The sequence below is a fragment of the Rattus norvegicus genome, chromosome 8 (genome assembly GCF_021556685.1).
Source record: "Rattus norvegicus strain SHRSP/BbbUtx chromosome 8, alternate assembly SHRSP_T2T, whole genome shotgun sequence".
Classification (NCBI taxonomy): domain Eukaryota; kingdom Metazoa; phylum Chordata; class Mammalia; order Rodentia; family Muridae; genus Rattus; species Rattus norvegicus.
In genome coordinates this window covers 105891864-105913881 of record NC_141541.1, presented here as the reverse complement: position 1 = coordinate 105913881, position 22018 = coordinate 105891864, and the positions used below count along the sequence as shown (strand labels likewise).

The following is a 22018-nucleotide window of genomic DNA, read 5'->3' as shown; positions in this document are numbered from 1 at the left end:
AACACAATGCCAAGGGCGGCTGTTTGTAAGTCAAGAGTTCCCAGGACAGGTCCTGCTGAAGGAAAGGCCACGGTGTATGAGGATGCTATTAAAATCAAGTGCTTTCTAAGCCAAAGGAGAGTGGATTAGCCCAACCCCGTTCTTCTCCAGATTTATATGCTGATGAGCTTGGGAATTCATTCATACATTAATTACTTCGGCAAATGTTTTTTGTTTATGTAAGTGCTGTGTAACTCTTAAAATGATGTAGAAGCATCCATAGCATAAAATCACCTAATAATTTGGGTTCCTAGAAAGACAGACGTATGTTCAAAAAGGAGTTGCAATGAAACATTTAGGAAGTATGAGGATCTAAGGTTTTCCACAATAGCTTTCAGCTTAGCAGAGTTTGTCCAAAGAATTACTATCAGAGGCTCTGATGCCCTCAGAGTCCCACAAATCTGGGATGTCATCATGGGTAGTGTTCCCTGGGTGACAGTAGGAATCTTTAGTCTTCTCAAAGCTTTACTCCATAGAGCTTCGCTTCAGTAGGTTTGGGATCAGATTAATTCACTAATCTGATAGGACATCTGCTGAACACACTCTCTCACCATGATGGCATGAGCAGTGAGTCTCTCTCTCTCTCTCTCTCTCTCTCTCTCTCTCTCTCTCTCTCTCTGAATCTGCTAATTTGTTGGAGGCCACTTATGCAACTACTACACCACTGCCTTCCTTTCAGAGAAGGCTTTTGTCAATAGTGGTATTTCCCAAGATGGTCAGAAACTCAGTAGGTGTCCATGGCCCCACCCCAGGAGTCTATCAACCAGAGCCCAGCTTGTTTTACCTAGAAATCCAAGTTTCTGTTTTCAAGGCCTTCAGATCTCAAGCATATAGATGGAAAATTGGAAACCATAGTTGCCTTCACTCTTTGCTCCTATGAATCATCAGGAAGGATGGTCAGGCAGGTTATGCTGCAGAACCTCATGATTTCATTGGCTTAAAATAAGCAAAGTTTATCATTCTGACCATGTGTCCTCCTTGGATTGGACAAGACCCCAGCTAATGGAGTAGCCTCGATCTAGAACATCATTCATCCCAGGAAAGGTGGAAAAGATTCATGGCGAACTGTGAACCACCCCTTAAAGTTTATTTCCTAATTATGACACATGTCACTTGCATTCCTGTTTCTCTGGACAGAGCAGAACTTATGGTCAAGTTGATATAATGGGTCAGAGATGTATGTCATGCGTACATACATTCTTCTAGTACCTAGACCCAGTGGTCCACCAGGCACTTGAAGAAGGCCTTTCTGGATTCTGCCAAGAATCTCTACTCAGAGCCATTCTACCCATTTAACTATTCCCTCAGGAGAGTTAAAAGGCTTACTGGGTCCCTAAAAGTGGGGACATTTTCATGAGATTAAAGTTGTGTTCTCATGGCAGTGCTCGGCATGGCTTGGACATTGCATACACATTTATTGAGAAAATAGAGAATTATTCCATGCATCTGCTTATTGCTCACCACGTGTCTCTCCGAGAATACTGTAGAATGAGCCTTGATCTTAGATGATCTTAGACAAGGCAGTTCCTCTCTCAAGATTCTCCCACTGATCTCCACCCCTCCTATGCCACCTGACCCTAGAGGCTCCATGCACATCACTTCTGCCACAAATCCACTTCAGAACTCTAGAGGACACCGCCTCTCCAGACCTGGGCTATGCACAGCAGTATGAAGACCTAAGTGACCACCATTCCATGTACTGTTTGACCTTCTACAGTCTCCTGTGCCCATAAAGCTCTCTCATTCCGTTCTGTCTCTATTTGCTGCTCAGAACAGCATCTCCACACTAATAGAACCCGGGGACTTGAAAGCAGATGCTGTTGTTAGTTTGGAGTACCTAACAGTGAGGCAGCATTTGCAATGTACCCGAAGAACAATCTTAGCATCTAGTGGCTCCAGGGATTGTCACAGGGCTCCAAACAAGCAGTGTAAGCATACTTGGATGTGCAAATGCTGCCATACCATGCCTACAAGTGACTTGTTTTCCCACAGCTTTCCCATGGGATCCTTTGGAAAGAAGAGATGAAAGAACTTTGGGTGGGAGTGAATCTTCCTCAGATTGTTTAAGTGTAACAAGAAATACATTCAATCTATTAGGTCCATAAAAGTCTGTACCATCTGGTTAAATGTATCAGGTTCTCCAGCAGCAACATCTGCAGGATGGGGAAGAGGGACTGCCAGTTCCCTCCACAGAAGACACGGGAGCTCTGTTTGTGTGGTCTCAGTGTGCAAGATCTCTGGGAGCAGACACATGTATAAAGACTAGGTATTTTATAGGACGGGGGTGGTCATCTCAGTTAACTGGTCATTGGATCATCTGTATGTCACAGGTGCACCTGTCTCCAGTTAGTCACAAGGTGATACAACCCTGGTCTAGTCATTTCCTCCCCTGATCTTCAGTTTCCACATTTGCTAAATACACAAAAAGTTATAGACTTTTGCTTCAGTTCACTGAGGGGAGTTCAGTAAGGAATCTCAGCTTTGGGTCTGGAAAACTCCAGCGATGAGTCCACTCAACAGCTGGCTATAAGCCTGGGTCCCCTTAGCCTGGGGTCCCTTACCTGTCAACTAGAATCTTAGTGTTAGTCACCACACAACCATATAACAAAGGAACCTAAGACGTAGCTCAGTAATTCTGGTCTGCTGTCTACTCAGGGTCCCATAGAAAGATCCTTGGGATATAAGAAAGTACAAGTATAAAAAGAATAAAGTTCTGTGGATTCCAGCTCTGTCTACAGAACACCCCTGTCCCAGGTTAGGTTACTCTGCAGCCAGTTTGCTTCCCAAACACCTTTCCCACTATGTCACACTAGTGTTTGCTTTGTGCTTCTCTCCAAATCTGTTTTGGGAAAACTTTTCACTCAAATCCTCTGCTAGTCTAAATGACTAAGTGCAGTGTGAAATCTCCAGGCACAGTAAGACTTAACCGATAGAGGGAGCCTCGGGTGATACTTCACAGCCCTGCCAAGCCTCATTCTGGGTCACCTGTTTGCCACCCTGGCTGTTCCATTGATGGCATAAGACACCATATGTGTCCCTGTTCGCTGTTCTTGGATGAACTTTATAGACTTCACAGGGGTTGTAAATGATCAGCCTGAATCTTTGCAGATACCACAGCTTTCAAGAATCCATGTGTGCCCCAGTCACTGTCATCATTTTGCACAAATCGCAGATCTAATGCCGTTATCAGTAAAAGAAGCTGTTGTGATATGATTCTGTGGGTGGTGGGAAAATGAACTTTTTGATATCCCATGAATCTCTCATTCCCAAACAACCCACTAATCTCTCCTGCTACCATATTGACTGATGTCTCTTTTACCAATATATACGGAGAGTACATCCCAAGGAGGGTAAAATGGTAGTGTGAGCTTCTTTTTCAGTTAAGTGGTATGTGCTGGGGGAAGGGGCATTGTGAGGTGAGAATAACTGGCTATGATAAGAAATGTGAGGCATGGCCAACAGGCCAATATATATATATATATATATATATGCTGTGTTATGTGTATGTGTAGTGTACATACTTATTAGTGCATATGTGTATATGAGCACATGTGTGTGTGTGTGTGTAAGTCAGAAGTAGACATTAGGTGTTTCTCTTTAATTTTTGAGTCAGGGTCTCATGCTGACCCTGAGGCTAGGCTAGGCTGGTTAGACAATGAGTTTCTAGCTTCTGTTTGTCTCTACCTCCTAGTTCTGGAATTAAGGCACACACCACAGTGCCTGGGGTGTGTGTTCATTTGCTTGTTTGCTTGTTTGTTTGTTTGTGTTTCTCTCTCTCTCTCTCTCTCTCTCTCTCTCTCTCTCTCTCTCTCTCTCTCTCCTAGAGAACCTTTTATGTTTATATGACTGAATGAGTCATCTCTCAGCCTCTACCAGAGAATCTTAGGAGGGGCATTGGAAAAAAGGAAGGGCAGTTATAAATAGGAACTGAGTTCCTATTATGTGTCAAGGGCAGTAACAGACAACATCCCTAGAACATCCCCATGTGATTCATGCCAACAATTCTACACACACCTCTCATCATGAATGGAGAGCCTGCATCCCACACCAGAAGGATGGGCCTTCTGGAGGCCCTTTCAGGATGAACTTAATGCAGTGCAAAGCAGACCATCTGTGCTCAAAAGAATCATATTTTCCCCATATATTCTAGTCCTTCACTCCAAGCCCATGAACATGTGCCTGGTGATCCTTTCCAAAGCCAAAGGGAAATCTGGCAAGGATAAACATTATAAAGAAGTACATTGATTTCCAATATGGCACTTCTTGGGGATACTTTTTGTGACAGCTGACCTTGAAACACAAGTCCTAGGTGAGGTGACTTTCTGCTCTGCAGATGGCCAAAGGCTAATGACCCAATGAACATCAGGCAGTGCACATTCGCCACCATCCTTTAGAGTATCAGCTCGATCTCCTCTGTACCACCATCACAACGTTTACACGACTGCTGAATGTCCTGCCAGGAGACAGCCCCATGCACAGCCCTGGCAAAACTTTCATTCCCCAATCCTTTAGACTTGAACATAGCAGGAAGCTCCCAACCTCCTGGAAAGGATGATGCTCAACAAAATGAATAAGTGCCAAAGCTCCTCCCAGAACAGTTATTCTTACCTGACAAGCCAGCTGTTCCTCTCCCTCTTAGCCTACTCTCCACAAAGTTGCCTTGTGATTGCTGCAAAATGCTAATCTGCCATTATAGGTATAACCTTTCTGTTTGAAGATAACCCTCCTGTTCTAGCCTGGAATGATCATGATAGCCAAAAAAAAAAAATCACAATAATGGAGATGTTAAAATTATAGCACACACTGAATGAGCATGCAATGTGTGTTAAGCATGTAGCTGTAGGCTTGAATGAATGATCTCATACCTGCCCCACATACACGGGGAAGGGAATATAGTCAGAGGGATTGATGTGTGTCACAGAGCTGGTGAGTCAAGCTGCCAGGTGTCAAATTCAAGTGCTGCCAACCTCAGAGCCCCTGTTCTCAAGCACTGTACCATTTGGCTTCAGCAAATGGTTGTAGAAAAATGTAGTGTATACAAAGTAACTTGTACACCTCTCTAGATGAGAGCCTAGAATTTTCCTCAGTCTTAACCCTGATCATGCTATATTGTCTCATAGATTCTTCATGACAATGAGTATATCGTATTTATCTTCAATGTGGCCAATGAAGATATGATGAATGGTGAATGAATTCATTCACCCAAACAAAGTCCTGGCTGTCTGCAGGAAACCAAGCTACTAAAAATCCCAATGGTTCTCCCAACTCTTGAGGCTCATCTCACATCTTTTCCTTGTATAGTACTTGATTGTACCTTCCTGGACAGATGCATTGGTTTTATTTGCGTACCAATGCATGTCTAAACAGGCCAGGATCAAATCAGAGGGGATCGAATGATATTGGACTCTTTTCTGAGCCACTTAGGTCAGGAGCAGCAAAAGAGCTCAGTAAGTCCACTAACTCCACTCTGACACAGAAACAGAAGTCAGAAGGTAAGCGCACCACCAACCTTGAGGAATAACTACTGTGCTTTCATCTCCTTCCATGCAGGAGCATCCTCGGGCATCATCGACCTCTTGCCATCCCCTAGTGCGGCTACCAACTGGACTGCTGGACTCCTGGTGGACAGCAGTGAGATGATCTTCAAGTTTGATGGCAGGCAGGGTGCCAAGATCCCAGATGGGATTGTGCCCAAGAACCTGACAGACCAGTTCACCATCACAATGTGGATGAAACATGGCCCCAGCCCTGGCGTGAGAGCTGAGAAGGAAACCATCCTCTGTAACTCAGATAAAACTGGTGAGTCTGAAACTGTATGCCTGTCCTGGTTAAATGTTTTCCTTTATAAGAGTGGGCGTGGTCATGGCATCTTCATGGCAGTAAAACCCTAACTAAGACATTGTATAATTATTTTCCAAAAGCCCCCTCTTTGAATAAAAGGATCTTGTCAACTTAAAGCAGTGTTTTGAAAAGGGAAAATGGATGCTAACAGGTGCTGCACATTTCTCTCATGCCAGGCCTGCACAGGTATCTTTGGGGTTCGATCATTCCCCATCACTTACTGATGGGTCTCTGCCTACACAAGAGCATCTTAAACAGAAGAGTTAGAGTCATGGGCAAGGACGGTTCCACCACCTAGAACAGTGTGGTGTCTAGGGCCTCTTATTGCATATCCTAGAGCCATACTTGTACAATAAAGGCACTGCAGGTTATAAGAATAAACCAGCAAAGCTTTATAAACTATATGTGCCAGGGCCTCATCCTAGCTACACAAGCCAGTGCTTCAGGGGACTCTACAGGGCAGCCATGTCTGCAGTCTGCAATGATGCCTTCCAATCACAGTCGCTCATCATCACCAGAGGCTCAGAACCTCAGACCTGCAAGGCCTGTGCCTCAGCTCTGCCTTACAGGAAGCCACGCCCTAACAGTTAGCTTGAGATTGGCACAGAGGGCAGGAGATGTGGTACAGTGGAGAGCAGCACTTGTCACCAAGGGTAACAGCCCAAGCTTGATGTCTGGAACCCACATCATAGAACGAGAAAAACAATTCCTGCAAATTGTCCCCTGACCTTCACAAGTGCAAGGTTGTGCTCATGTGCACATATATGTGCCTAGACATTAATATGCACATGTGCACACACACATATACAAGTACATAAACACATACATCATAAATACATATTTTAAAAAAAGATTGTTACAGTGAAAATGGAAAGGGTCTGGCAGGGAAAGTAATATAAATACAAAATATTGGGGTTTAGGAAGGCCTGGTTAGGACTTTTATTGTATATCAGAAAGTCTTTCCAGTAGAGAAGTGATACAAATTGCATCAGAAATGGAAAAAGCACGGGAAATTATCAAAATATACAAACCACCTAAAATCCAAGCACTTGGAGAGGTATCTGGTAAAATTCTGTATACTTTATTTAAATGTTACTTTTATTTCTGTAAATAAGTAGAAAGTCTTCTCATTTCAATCTATCTTAGTAATACACATGGGATGATTGTTTCATGAATAACTATACCCAGGTCATGTGTCTGTGTGATAAAGTTTTGGAGGGGTCTGATTGACAAAGTATCACATGGCCCATACTGGCCTTGAACTCCTGAGCCTCCTGACCCACATCCTCAGTGCAAGGATTACAGGCATAAACCACCGTACCAGGGTGCTAAGAGAGCCTCTGGAAACTAAATTACATGCCAGCTTAAAACTCTGCCATGTGGATTTATCATACTTTATTTAATGGCTTCCTTTGTTGGCTACTTAGAGTGCCTCCTTTTAAAGGTAGATGAAGCAATGCTGTAGTGAGCATTCTAGAACATAACTTTCACACATTTCTGATTGCTCTGTGGCTGGAAGTTGAATTACTAAGTCATGGAATATAAATATTGAGGAAATTTTTGTGAAAATGATGAAATTGGCCTTTCTGGGCAGCATATTGCTTTCTGTTTGGTGCGCCGAACAAAACTTACTAATGCTGGCCCACTATAAAGTCCTCTATAAATAGCTGGAGAGCAGAATTGATTAGTCAGCAAAGGCTAATTGTGGAAGGAAGAGAGAAAAGGAAAGCCACTATTACCATTATCACCAATAAAGCTCTCAGTGGCTGCCACTCTCACGTGGTTCTCCTCATTCATTGTCCAGTGGTGGGTATGGAGGGAAAAGCTCTGCCTGGTCCAGATATTCTGAGACAAGAATCCTTTCATTGTTTAGTCTGCCTTTACTTAGCCATCTAAGAGGAAGACCCAGTGTTGCATGCAGAAGGTTTTAATGACAAAGACAGCAGGTTGTATGTGTCACCTCTAATCACTACCTTCCACTTGCTGGAACTTGATCATGGGACCTTCACCCAGCCACAGAGAGGCTATGAAATGCAATTAACTATATCCTGGGAGCAAAGGATGCAGGGTTAGGTACACATGGAGCAGTGCCATTGCCACAAGGAATGTGTGGGCCTTTGCTGGCCTTTGTCTCCCCATTCTCTCTGAGAATGATGCTATTGCCTGTTACCACCCACAATTCCCAGCTCCTGCCATCTCCCCATAATCCCTGCATGCTCACACATCTGTCCCTGCAGCTGGGACCCCTTCCTCCTCAGGCAGCAAGGAGTAGGGTTCCCTCCTGTTCTTATAGTTGCAATCCTTCTGAGCAGTTTTCTAGTCCTGCTCACTTTGAATTCAGCTGGAAATGATGAATGGTAAGTAGCCATGCAGGGTGCTTGATATTTCCTGCTTGAAATTCTAAGATGGGAGGAGGGTGACCTGGCATAGCCCTGGCAGGACATCATCCTGGTACTGAGTACTACAATGGCTCTCCAGGTATGGGCAAACAAGGGTATGCCCACAGCCCTGAAGTAACTAGAAAACTGCCCAGAAGGATTGCAACTATCAGAACAGGAAGGAACCCTACTCCTTGCTGCCCATTGGCTGACCAGGAGATGTCCCTTGTATTTGTGTATTGACCAAGGTGTCTTCATCAAAGAGACAAAGGGAGGGGTGGGGATTTAGCTCAGTGGAAGAGCGCTTGCCTAGCAAGCGCAAGGCCCTGGGTTCGGTCCCCAGCTCTGAAAAAAAAAAAAAGAGAGACAAAGGGAAAGGGAATAGACTGAAATACGTTCTAGCAGAGGAGGTTTGTTCTTCCAGTCTTCTTGGTCCACCGCTTCCCCTAGTTGATTCCAAATAAAGCTAATAAAGCCTTTGTTCCTTACTTTTCCTAACAGCTCTTAACAGAAACCCAGAAAATTACTTATACAATCATGAACAGGACAAGAAATATTTAGCAGAGGCCATGTGGGCAGGAGAATGGCCCTCTCTGTTGACCTTGGGCTGGCATCTTGAACCAGTTCCTGTGTTGGAAGAATTGGCAGGAGTCTATTTAGTCAGAGCCAATCAAGGCTCACCTTTAGACATGAAGCCAATGTTGACCTCATAGCAAGGTCATAACCAGGCCAGAGAAGTTTGGCCAATCCAGAGGCTAAGGGTTGCCATGTAGTCACTGCCCATCCTCCCTCCTGCCATTGTTGCACTGGGTTCTGGGGAATGCTGGTGCTTGTTTGGGAACAGCATCTGACGTGGCTGTCTGTGATGCTGTAGTCCCCAGGCACAGTAATGGCCTTTATAATAACCGACAGCCACGGAGCATCTGTTCCAGCCAGATGCTTTACACACATTTCCTCATTGTGGCAATTAAGACGGTATCCACTACAGAGATGGGAAGTCCAGATCGAATGGGAGTAGAGAACTGAAAAATCAAACTAACACGGAGAATATAGACTTTCTTGTACCTGAAAACTCCTAGATCTGTGATGGCTTCCTGGTCATCCTACAGGTAAAGTGTGACCAAGATCCATGTCCCTTTTCCCTGCATCTTCTCAGATCTGTGTCTGCACATGTATCAGTTTAAGATGGTCAGATAAGGCTACAGCTGCCACAGACTTCTGCTTATCTACTGCACTTCTCCAAAGCAATGAAGACATCCCTCAGTTTTGTGTTCTGCTGTCACCTATCCCAGAACTGCTTAGGAAACTACTAAAAATTGGCCTGGACCATGTCCTCCCTGCCAGTTCTCAGCAGAGGCCATGTGGGCAGGAGAATGGCCCTCTCTGTTGACCTTGGGCTGGCTCTTGAACCTGTTCCTGTGTTGGAAGAATTGGCAGGAGTTTACTTAGTCAGAGCCAATCAAGGTTCATCTTTAGAGATGAGGCCAATGCTGGCCCCATAGCAAGGTTAATATGGATGTACAGGAATCAGTCACAGTATTCCAGCCTTAGGTTACCTTAAGCGAGTCCACTACCTACCCTAATGCAGGCCTTAATGTATGGCTATGCTCAACCCCATACACGGCCATGTACTGGTTTACCCACTTAGCGCAAATGCCTCCCAGTCAATTTCCCTTGGTCCTACAGCCAAATAAAATGTGTTTTCTCTATGTGTTGGTACAGAACAGCTCCTTTCTTGCCAATTGGTAGTGTCTTGTGGCTCTAAGTGTCATGGCTAAAACCATGTCATAAGATTTCCTAAGCAAGTAAGAAAGTCTTTATATCAGAGGAAGAAAAGGTTCCATTGATTGATTGCTGTGCCTGGGGAGGGGGTGATTATTCACCGCTTTGAAGAGCCACAGAGTTATGCCTAATGCTGGAAAATCAATGTGTCTCCTCCTAGCAGCTAAAAGCAAGGCAACCCCTCTTAGCATAGATTAAGGAGACAAAAGAAATGTGTTTGTGGTCACTGTGTCAAGTCTGACAAAAATAAAACAAATCCCAGAACTCCGGGAGAAAGCAGCCATGCTAGAGAGCCCAGAGAAGCTGATGTGATTGGCAGAGAGCCCTGAAAGTACACACGACAAAGCTTGCCAACATGATCACCTTTCACCAGGCTCTGATGGAGTATAGGTCAGACAGCATTTAAAGGCAAGATCTCAGAAGAAGTTTTGCTATGGGTCCTACCGGAGCTTATTCTACTCAGTGTCTTCCCCCAAATATGTTCTAGAAAAATTCACCAGAATTTCTATATGGGAAAATAAGAGAGACCATTTCTTTGTCTTCTGAACCATGCCTAGCAACACAATGGAAGACTCTTGGGTGGAAACGGACAGAGAGTCTCTCATCCTTCAACCCCATTTCTGCCTTTCAGAAATGAACCGGCATCACTATGCCTTGTATGTGCACAACTGCCGCCTTGTCTTCCTCCTGCGGAAGGACTTTGACCAGGCAGACACCTTTCGCCCCGCAGAGTTTCACTGGAAGCTGGACCAGGTAAGGCTCTCAGGGCATGCTTTCTCCTCCTTTGCAGAGACCACCAGTTTGCTTTCAGGGTAGTGACAGTGGATAGGCTTGCCAGGTTTGTTCAGTTTCTTGGTTTTGGAAAAGTCAGTTCAGGAAGACAGATAGCATCAAAATAAACACTGCCTCCTGAAAGCCAGTAGGAGGGAAAAGGACCATGTGTGCTAGCTGAGACACCACAAGGTCGGAGGACCGGTGGACCAACCATTGCACCTGCATCTGCGAGGCTCACTCTTTGTTGAGCCCACGGGAAGATGTTTGCCCTGCCCCCTGACCAGCTGAAGATCTTTATTGATAGATACATCTTTGCGTCAGTGAGCATCCTGTCTCCCCTTTGATGCTCTCCTCCTCTGGATGACAGTGTGACTTGCTTTTGGTGACAGGCGGTTGAGAACGGGGACACGAGTACTTTGAAAGAAGCAATGGCTAATCATTGTTAACAGTGTCTGCTTTCCTGAGGTGGAAAATCGGACTCATTGGAGCTTTGTGGCTTGATCACAGAGGCTGGTACATCACACTTCTCTGTGTCAAAGCTGCGTCTGGGTTGAGTCCAGAGCTTTGAAGTGTGTGCTCCTGAGTGCAGTACAGCACTAAGACTACCAGAAAACACTCGTTTGTGGGGAAGGGCACTGCACAGTGAGGAAACAAGATCAATATGGCATTCACTTAGAGATAAAACTGGGCAGGGTTTTGTTTTAAAAAAAAACATTATTAATTCAGCAGAAGAGAGAATGCCAAAGGCAGGAATGAGATGTCACCTCACAATGCTCATTTTATAGTCCCCAATGAGTCAGGTCTCAACCGCTTGTTTCATGCTTCTGTAACCCACAGACCTATTTACTCTCTTATATACCCACTGTGTGTATCGCTACCCTGCCATTTCTGGGACTTGGTGTTTCATAATCCTGTGTTTTCTGTCTTCTTATTACTTTCACTCTTCCCCATCCTCTCCTAAACACCCTCTCTGTCAGCTCCCAGTAGGACTGACTCCAGCAGGAAGTTACTCATTCTGAAATGTGAGTGATGGCTGCCCCTCCCATCCTCACAGATGCTCACATGTATGCTCTGTGAAGCCCAGATATCTCAACCCCAGGAATTTCCTCTGATAGAGTCTGTGCAGCGTGAGAAAAGCAGAGACACTACTCAGGAGACAGCCCGGAGCCAGTGGCAACTGTCTGGCCTGATCTCAGGAAAGGCCACCCTGCTGGATCCTGGGCAGCTGAAAAGACAGAATATGTGTTCATCTGCATTTCTTTGTGTTAGGAATTCTGGGGCATGTAGGAATGGTAAAATGTTGACATTGTTTATATAATTTCTCAGCAACCTCCTAGCGATGTCCTGAAGTGCCAGATGGCTTTTATGGGATGTTTTAAAATATATAATACAAATTGAAGTGAATTAAAATAAATTCCATATTGTGAGGGGTTCTTTAATAAGAACATTGCCATACTGGTGGAGATAATTATAGATACCCCAAGGCATTTTCTGAGATGGGATTGAGAAGCAAGGATACAGGCAAATGAAGTTGCAGGGTTTGAAATTAAAAAATAGACAAGGAAGGAATCCTGGTTGTATAGATAAATACATAGTGAATGTAGCAATTCCAAGAGCCATGCATTTAAAAAGGAACTGAGGCACTGAGCAATGCCCTGGTCCCAGGGTTGTTGCTTTGGTTGGTTTGGTTTTGCTTTGCTTTGCTTTTGTTTTGTTTTGTTTTGTTTTGTTTTGTTTTGTTTGTTTTGTTTTGTTTTGTTTTGTTTTGTTTTGTTTTGTTTTGTTTTGTTGAGCCTGCTCTGTCCCAGGCAGGCTGCATATATGAAGCCATCCCCAGCTCTGCCATAAGAGCTTCCAAGCAAGCGACTCCAGCCCCAGTGACTTGCCCTTGGCCCACAGCAAGCCATGGCCAATACCTGCCCTTTCTCTTGCTACTCCTTTGGTAAGCATGCTGACTTAAAATGTAACATCTATTCATTCATAGAGAAGAATTACACCTACTAGGCAAAGTATTTGTGGCTATCGCAGAACCCTACAAGCTGTCAGATCTTTGCTTGGCTTAAGCTCTACACTCCTCTGGTGTCTCTGTGAAGGCTACCGTAACAAAATGTCCTGGGTTGCTTGGCTTAAGGGAGAGATGTTTACTTTCACATGGCTGATAAGGTTGGGAAATGTAAGGTCAGAGTGCTTGATGCATGTCCTAATGAGATCTGTTTTCCTGGATACAGAGGACTTCCTTCACCTGCTTTGTCCTCAGTTCCAGAGACAAAAAGACATCACCCTCATGTCTGCTCCTCTCAAAAGGAACCAGCCCTGCTATATGAAGCTGCAAGTCTCACTCCCTCATTTCATTTCAGTTGCCTGCCCTAGGTCATATCTCCAAATATAACTGGGGTTTAGTATTTCATACCGTGAGTTTGGGGAGGACAGAATTCAGTCTGCAGCATGTCTGTACTTATCTTGTCTGTACTGAGTCTCATGAAAGTCGAAGGACTCCATGCTATCAACCATCCCAGCTCAGAGGACAGTTGACAGATGAAGGAAGGAGGCTGTACCGAGGAAAGCATAGGAACTCTTTACAGTGCTCACACTGGCAACCCAGTGGTGCATACAGGCTAGCCCAAAGAACCACCCTTTTTTGTCCTCAGCTCCCTGTGAACCTTACCGGAAGTTTCCCTCATATAAACTACCTGATTCTCAGAGCATACAGACCTGATGAAGTTTCTCGACCAGGAACCACCCTAGCACATCTCCTGGAGGGTCATCTGTCCCCTTGTTTGTCAGACTCCTCATGACTCTTTCTGTGCTGCATTCACACAGTTACCCCCACCCCATCTGCTTCCTTAGTGCTAAGCTCCTGAAAACAGGGAGGTGTCTGACTCAGCCCCAGCTGTACAATGTGCCATAGCTCTGGGCACATGGATAGTCACAGAAATGTCTGCAGAACAGTGAAGGGAGACAGTGAGGCTGGGAGAAGGAAAAGAAAGAGAGGGGTGAAGAGAAGAAAAACCAAGCTATCTAAAAACAAACAAACACGACAAATCTTCCGGTGATGAATGGAAAATTTGATTCATTTCACTGACCATTTAAAAATTCTAAATTTTTTGCTGTTGTTTTCCTTACTTTCTGGTTCTTAAAGCAGTGTTCATCTTTTATCTTTTTAGCTTATTTCAAAGATCTAGTTGGATTAACCACCAGTGAGTCTATAGCTTGGCCTTTGACAATATGTTGTGTGTAACTAAACTCCTGGCCTACCTTAGAAATTCTCAAAGCCTCTTATCAGTTCTAATGCCTGCTGGGCCTTTTTTATTTCTCCTCTAAGTAGCTTATTCTTTGGGTTAGCCTCTGGGCTTCATCTCTTAGATCAGTATAGAACTAGAAGCCTTGGCTGTGTAGACGTCTCCATGATCATGGGTCTAAAGGACAGTTTATAGTCTTAGGTAGGCAGTGCTTGGGTAGACAACAGGGCACATCCCTGGGAGAAACAGCAGGCAGGGCTATCTTATGTAGCCCTGTGGATAAGAGTCTAAGAAAGCACCCAGAAGAAACACTGGAATGGAAAGGTACATGTGCAGAGACAGGCATTCAAGATGGTAGACAGTGAACAGTACCCAAGTGTTAGGATTCAGAAAAAGTGGATCAGAACGGAATTAAGTTCAAATAGATTTTTGTCATGTCAAACCCCCAGGCAAACAGATCATAATCAAAGGATCCATTAAATACATTACTCAATACAAGACCATGGATGTTATGTTTGGGTAAGCTTGGAAAGTCTTGTATATTATACATCACATCACATTCAAGCAAATGTAACTGTCTAGAACAATACACGATACCAGTGGCAAGGACCAATCTCTCCTGTCCCTGTCTCCACAGCCATGGCAGGACCCAACTCAAGATAGGTGCATTTGAACAACTGGATCCTCATTGCCAATGAAGCTAGAGTGTAATGTTTTCCACATAGCTCTTCAGGGATGGCCATGAGTGAAGCAGTTGCTCATACCCCAGAGGCCTCATGTGTTTCCATCCCTTTTCCCTACACCGATACCCCAGAAGGCCTTTGCCAAGGCACATGAATTGCCTGTAGGTGTAATGAGGCAGCCCCAGGAAAGGCCTCTGAGAATCCAGGGCATCTCTCTGAAGTGATGCTAACAGCAAGGGAAATGTCAATTTAATGGGATTTTTGCTCACGATCTACTAATGCAAATCCCTCAAGCCAGCAGTCAGTCATGTGCAAACTCAAACAAGAGCTCCCAGCACATACAGAGAAGGTTTATCAATCCATGGGCCCTCTTGGTTTTAATATTATTTGGATATGGTTGATTCAGTATTGTGAATTCTGATCCTCTACCCTTTGGAAATGTTGGTATTAGAATGGTGTTCCCTGGGACTCCCATTAGTGGAGATAGCTTGAGTGACAGGCTCAGTGAGACAGAATGAGCACAGGTGTCCCAATTCATGAGGAAAATAATGTATCCGTGAAGAGCATAGAACCCACCAGAGGCAGAAATTGGTCTCATTTGGCTAGACATTGTCTTGTCTGGGCATCAGGGACTGAGACAAGAAGGGTATGGCTCACTCTGAGGAAGCTCACTGGTTTATGGCCAGTTAATGTTCCCTGGCAGTGTTCCCCTGCAGGGGTCCCAGATTCTAATAATTCTGGGCTACTGGGAGAAGTGGCAAGGATTAGAGAGGCCCAGCCAGGTGAAGCCAGATACCTAGCTGGGTGAATTAAAGATTTGTCTCTAAGCCATACACTTAGGCCTGGCACTGTATTTTCAACTATCTGGAAGCTGAAAATCAGGTTTTCATGTAAGCCATCCCAATTTTCCATATGTTCTCATTTTAAAATGTATAGCATTAGGCCAAACCTGATTTCTATTCTGTGGTATACCTTTATCTTCTGACTAGGTTATTCTGTTCATTGAAAAGGACACTTCTGATTTAAAATCTCTCTCTCTCTCTCTCTCTCTCTCTCTCTCTCTCTCTCTCTCTCCCTCCCTCCCTCCATCCTTCTCTCCCTCCCTCTCTCAGAAGTTTAGATCTTCATCAATGAAGTCTATTGTGTGCTTCTTCTAAAAGAAAACCTTTGTGTATGTGTGTAAATTTGGGTGCATGCATACCACGGCACACATGATAAAGTCTCTTGACTGCCACTATGCCATGCTAGCTAGCTGCCTTTCAGGCTTCCAGAGGTGTTTCTGTCTCTTCCTCCCATCATGTCATAGGAGTGCTTGGGTTTTCAAGCTATCTTTACTATACATGTATTTGCATGGTTCCCAGGAATCCAAACCCAGGTCCTCATGCTTGAGTGACAAATGCTTTATCCTGTGGACCATCTTCTCAGCCTCTACTTACTCACTAATTAGTGCTTCTCATTCTCCCAGCTCCATAGCTCACCTCCCTGGAGGGAGAATTAATGCATGGTAACCAACACTTCCAGGCCACATGTAGAGGGAAGGGGTAGGAGGACACAGAGTCCCTTCATCTAGGCCACTAGTGTTGACAATGATCTTCCTCTTTCAACATAAAGGAGACAGTCACAGGCCTAGATTTTCCCACAATGAAGATTTATACACATTTGTCTTGAGCCAAGGCCTTAGCCCCTCAAGTCCATTGTTCTTACATAGAATGTGAAAGCTCCTAGAAGAAGATTTGAAAAGATCGCATCCTTTATTCTTGGAGAAGGGGCATAGGAATGATGCAAAGGCAGTTTCTTTGCATTTGCCCATTTAGCCACACTGGGAGTCAAATGGTTTCGTTCAATCATTATTATAGCCCGTGCCAAGGAGTTAATTAGAGAATGGTCAGTCCAGTCCAGACCAGTCATCTTAATGAGCAAAATAATTGGCCATTGTCAGCATTCCGATTCTGCTATTAAAGACTCACTCCTGGGCAGGCTGGCATTGTTTCTTCCGATGTGAAACCGCTGCCCTGCTCAGCAGCCCCACCTGTAAGGTGTCTCCAGTGATGCCTGCCTTCCTCTGAGAGCACATGTCCCACACAGACAGGGAAGGTTGAAGGGAACCTCTATTTTCTCATGCAGGTAGACTCCAAAGCAGGTTTTTCAAAGAGACCAATCTGCATGGTTATTATGAGTCAATAATGGGTACACAGAGGGTCCCAAATGCAAAGTCTCTCACTATCACACAGAAAGAGAACCTAGAGAGTTTACCTCTCTATATGTAGGAACAATGCCACGCCCCTGCTCCTCTTAGAACCACCCCTCCCCAGCTTGTATCCATCTCTAGCAGAGCTTCTCATCCTTGGGGGAGAAGTAGCTACATGGTTTCATGGAGCTGCCAGCGAATGGTTCCCAGACACTCAAGGCATAATCATTCCTCAGGTCAGCACTGCAGTCCTGGGTTGTCTGTCCTCTGGGAAGGTAATAAGAGACAGGCTCACCCCGTTTGTTCTCTTTGTGACATGGTAGCATGCAATTTGTTGCTAAGCCAAGTCCCCTTCATCGGCCTTTCATCAGGCCCTTGGTCCCTGCTGCACAGCTGCCTCAGTTTTCCTCTGTGGCATACCTCTTCTCATGAGTATTTGAGGTAGCCACTTGTAGCAGACAGAAAACTGACTCCCAAAGATATTCATCTTCCATATATCATGTGTCTATATCCCCTTGTATGGCCAACAAAAGTGTTTGCATCTGTGAGCAGTCAGTGATCTTGAGATGGAGAGAGAGTTCTGGATTATTTTTATGGGTCCAATGGAGACAAGAGTCTAAGTGGGAGAGAGGTAACGGGAAAAACAGGAAATGTGAACATGGAAGGAGAGGTCCAACATGATGTCTAGAGGGTGGAAGGCCATGAGCCAAGGAATTTTGCAACCTTTACAAAGTGGAAAACTTTCTTCTCCAGAGCCCTCAGAAGGGGCCATGCTTACACCATGATTTTAGTCTACCGAAACTTATTTCATCCTCTGACCTCCAAAACCGTAAGATCATAAATCTATGTTGTTTTAAGCCACAAAGTTAGAGGTGATTTGTTATAGCAGCAAAAGGAAACTAATGCATCACCGTGAGCCTTGGGGAGGTCTTAGCATCATAAATCAAGCCACGTGCCCCATCCCCTTGCATCTTACCGAGGTGACCCTGAGCCACCTTTTCAGAACAGGCCTAGAGACTCCTCTACACACCGGTGTGATGCCTCAGCCACAGGTTTCCTGAGCCCCTCCATTTCTAGAAAGGCCCTAGGCTGCCTAACAATGACCTTCAGTACTTATACCTGGCTTCCCACGCTGCTTGGTTTCTCGCTAGCCTCTGGATGAGGCTGTGCAAGGGGCAGATTTTGAAGCTCTCTTTCCTCTCTGAAATACATTATACTTTTGCCTAAGGGATCTGCAAGGAGAAATGGAAAAGATTCTGCCTTCGTTGGAAGAAAGATTGCATACTCTGGTTTTTTCAGTCTGGAAATGCTAAACCAAAATCAGAAAATGTTCTTTCTCTTGACAGAACCTTCCCTCAGCTTACAGCTAATCAAACTGACATGAACTTACACTGGGCTGATAGAATCTAAAACTGTTCCCAAAAGGCTCATGTGTGAAAGGCTCCGTTTCTGGCTGATGAGTTTTTTGAGTCCTGATTGTATGGTTGAAGGTTCTAATTTCATCAATGGACTATAATCCATTAAGCTCATGACTTAATGTTGGGAGTTGATCGATGGGGACATCTTACACCTGGACCCTTCCTCTCTGTCTTTCTGTTATCTGACCATCATGAGGTGACTAGCTTTCTCCTCTATACACTGCCACCATGGATATATTCTGTCTCACTTCAGGCACAAACCAATAGACAAAACCTATCTTACACTGATAAACTGGAAACCATGAACTCACATAAATACTTTCTCCTTCAAGTTGCTTCTCTTGGGTATCTTATTTGTTTTTTTTTAACAAAAACAAAATACTAGCTCACACATATTGTCTGGATATCACTGATGCCTTCCCCAAAGTACAGAAACTCACTTCGGCCTCCCTGCAGTTCACAGCACACACCACTATACCTTTAAATCTGCTGTGCCAATGCCTCCTCCAGGGTAAAACCAGCCTACTTAGGTGCAGTGAGTACAACCTAGAAAGGAAGGCACTGTTACTGCCCTGAGATCCTTTTTACCACTAAGAGGGGAAGAGCAGCCTGCCCTAAGGTGGGAAACAATTAAAAGAAGTGTACCTAAAGAAATGTTCAACATCCTTAGTAATCACGGAAATGCAAATCAAAACAACCCTGAAATTCCACCTCACACCAGTCAGAATGGCTAAGATAAAAAAACTCAGATAACAATAGATACTGTCAAGCATGAGGAGAAAGAGGAACACTCCTGCATTGTTGGTGGGATTGCAAGCTGGTACAACCACTCTGGAAATCAGTCTGGAGGTTCCTCAGAAAATTGGACATAGTACTACCTGAGGATCCAGCAATACTATCCCTGGGCATATACCCAAAAGATGCTCCAACATATAACAAGGACACATGCTCCACTATGTTCATAGAAGCCTTATTTATAATAGCCAGAAGCTGGAAAGAACCCAGATGCCCTTCAACAGGTGAATGGATACAGAAAATGTGGTACATCTACGCAATGGAGTACTACTCAGCTATCAAAAACAATGACTTCATGAAATTCATAGGCAAATGGATGGAACTAGAAAATATTATCCTGAGTGAGGTAACCCAATCACAAACACACACACACATGCTATGCACTCACTGATAAGCCCCAAAGCTCAGATTACCCAAGATACAATCCACAGACCACATGAAGCTCAAGAAGAAGGATCACCAAAGTGTGGATGCTTCAGTCCTTCTTAGAAGGAGGAACAAAAATATTCATAGGAGGAGATATGGAGACAAAGTTTGGAGCAGAAACTGAAGGAATGACCTTTCAGAGCCTGCCCCAACTGGGGATCAAGCCCATATACATACAGCCACCAAACCTAGGCAATATTGCTGATGCCAAGAAGTGCATGCTGACAAAATCCTGATAGAGCTGTCTTCTGAGAGACTCTGCCAGAGCATGACAAATACAGAGATGAATGCTCACAGCCAACCATTGAACAGAGAACAGGGTCCCCATTTGAGAAGTTAGAGAAAGGATTGAAGGAGTTGAAGGGGTTTGCAACCCCATAAGAACAACAATACCAACCAACCAGGGCTCCCAGGGACTAAACCACCATCCAAAGAGTATGCATGGACAGACCCACGGTTCCAGCTGCATATGGAGCAGAGGATGCCCTTGTTGGGCACCAATGGGAGGAGAAGCCCTTGATCCTGCCAAGGCTGGACCAACGCAGTTTAGGGGAAAGTCAGGGCAGGGAGGCAGGAAGGGGTGGGTGGGTGGATGGGTCGGGGAATACCCATAGAAGAAGAGGGGAATGGGATGGGAGGTTATGGATGGGAAACCAGGAAAGGGGATAACATTTGAAATGTAAATAAAAAATATCCAATTAAAAAACAAAGAAGTGTCCTGTACCTCAGAGGTTCTCAGAGGACCCAGACAAAGAAGACACCATTGTCCACAATAATGACAACAGCAATTTTCACTTACCTGGATATCCCCTTTTTCCGACCCAGTCTTCTCACTCGATCTTTCTTGTAATCCCCGAGTCATTGTCTTAGTTACATCCAGGTTCTACTAGAGGTGACTCATGGTACAAAACGAAGTGTCAGATCACAGGTGGGAAGTTAGCAAGAAGAGACTGCTATGATTATGAAGAGACTTCTGTGGCGAGGAGGTGCCAAGACTAGGGGAGGCCATCAACAGAAGACTGAAGTGGAGACCAAGCATTGATCAGAATGGCCAGATACTATAGCATCCATGTACCTAACCAAAGGCAAAGCCTGAGGATAGGTAATTCTCTCCATGTCTCCTGGCAACATCATCTCCTCACCAAGAGTTTCTACTCATCTGTCAATCCCACTTGAGCCATTTGCTTGAAGAGTTGTTTCAAACCACCTTTCTCTGATTTCTCTCGCTACTCAAAAGTTTTTCTTCAGAAGATCCCATGCAAAAGCATGGGTCAGGCTACAGAGTGTAGCATCCAGAGGAAACAATGCTGCCTTCTTCCCTGTTGCAGTCCCTCTGCCTCATTCTCTCTGCCTGTTGGCATCTAGAGCTGGCCAACTGCCTTCCTTTACCACTCAGAGTTTCTAACGGATCTACAATCTCCTTCTGTGGGACAGACCCTACCCTTCTCAGGTCCCCTTTCCCTAAGTAGCACCTGTTCAGCAAAGCTTCTTTCTCTGGTGGAATCTTTTTGTTTTGTAGCATGTACATCTGCCCAGAGGCAATGACTGCATGTTTTCAACTGACAGCCCTTAATGCATATTTAAAGGCAATGTGAAAAAGAGGATAAACCAACATTAAAAATAATATTGTTTTATTGTTAAATGAGAGAACAGTGTCAACACAGTTAAAGATGCTCAGTAAGTGAAATATTCTCTCAGATAATGAATTAAGCTGCCAGCGCCTCGGGTGGTCCTGAGAGAGGCAGCTTGGCTGAGTCATGCTCCTGCCTTCCCAGTTTCTTTCAAGCACCAGAGCCAAGGGGAAAGACGGGAGCTGATGCCTTGGCATAGAACCCAAATGTTTTCTTTAGTCAGTATGATTGATATCTTCTCTCAGAAAAAAAGAAAGAAAGTTGAATCTTACTGTAAAATGGCCACTTCTAATGATAATGTTCTTCCTCATGAGAGGTATGTCCAATGATCAGTAGTATGTCCTTGTACGTCAAGCAGCTTTGGAACCAACATTATTTTGACTCTTGGTTCATGTTGGACATTATCTTAGTTCATGTTGGGCACTCTACACAATGTTGAGGTTTAGGCATAGAAGGCAGGTTGGGGGTTGAAGACTAAGACATAGCGAGGAGTTTCTATAGTTCTAACCTGACCAATAGAAGAGCCTTAAACATGACCTTAAAATGCTGAAATTCCAATAGGAAAAAGGTACCATTGCTGCTTTAAAATGTGATTGGTTATTATGGAATCTCAGGGATGCATTTTAACCAAATGATTGACTCTGGGGGCTGACCCTTGAGAGTAGTGCAGTCTAGTTCTGAAGGTCAGAGGATCTTTTGTGGTTGTGTTTAAGAATTCCATACATTCATATAATACATTTTTATCAGATCTACCCCACCATTTCCTCCTCTTTAAGTTCTCCCCTATTTTCTCCACTCCTCCTCCTAACTTCATCTATTAAAAA

The 22018-nt window shown here is 44.4% G+C and overlaps 1 protein-coding gene across 2 annotated transcripts in view; it reads left to right on the top strand.

Annotated features, from left to right (window-relative positions):
• Clstn2 (calsyntenin 2) overlaps positions 1 to 22018 on the top strand; it is a 609459-nt gene that overhangs the window by 514942 nt on the left and 72499 nt on the right. The window contains 2 exon segments of one of the 2 annotated variants that reach the window (NM_134377.2): positions 5590 to 5838; positions 10672 to 10793. In NM_134377.2, the coding sequence (NP_599204.2) occupies positions 5590 to 5838; positions 10672 to 10793 (371 nt within the window). 2 annotated transcript variants of the gene reach the window in all.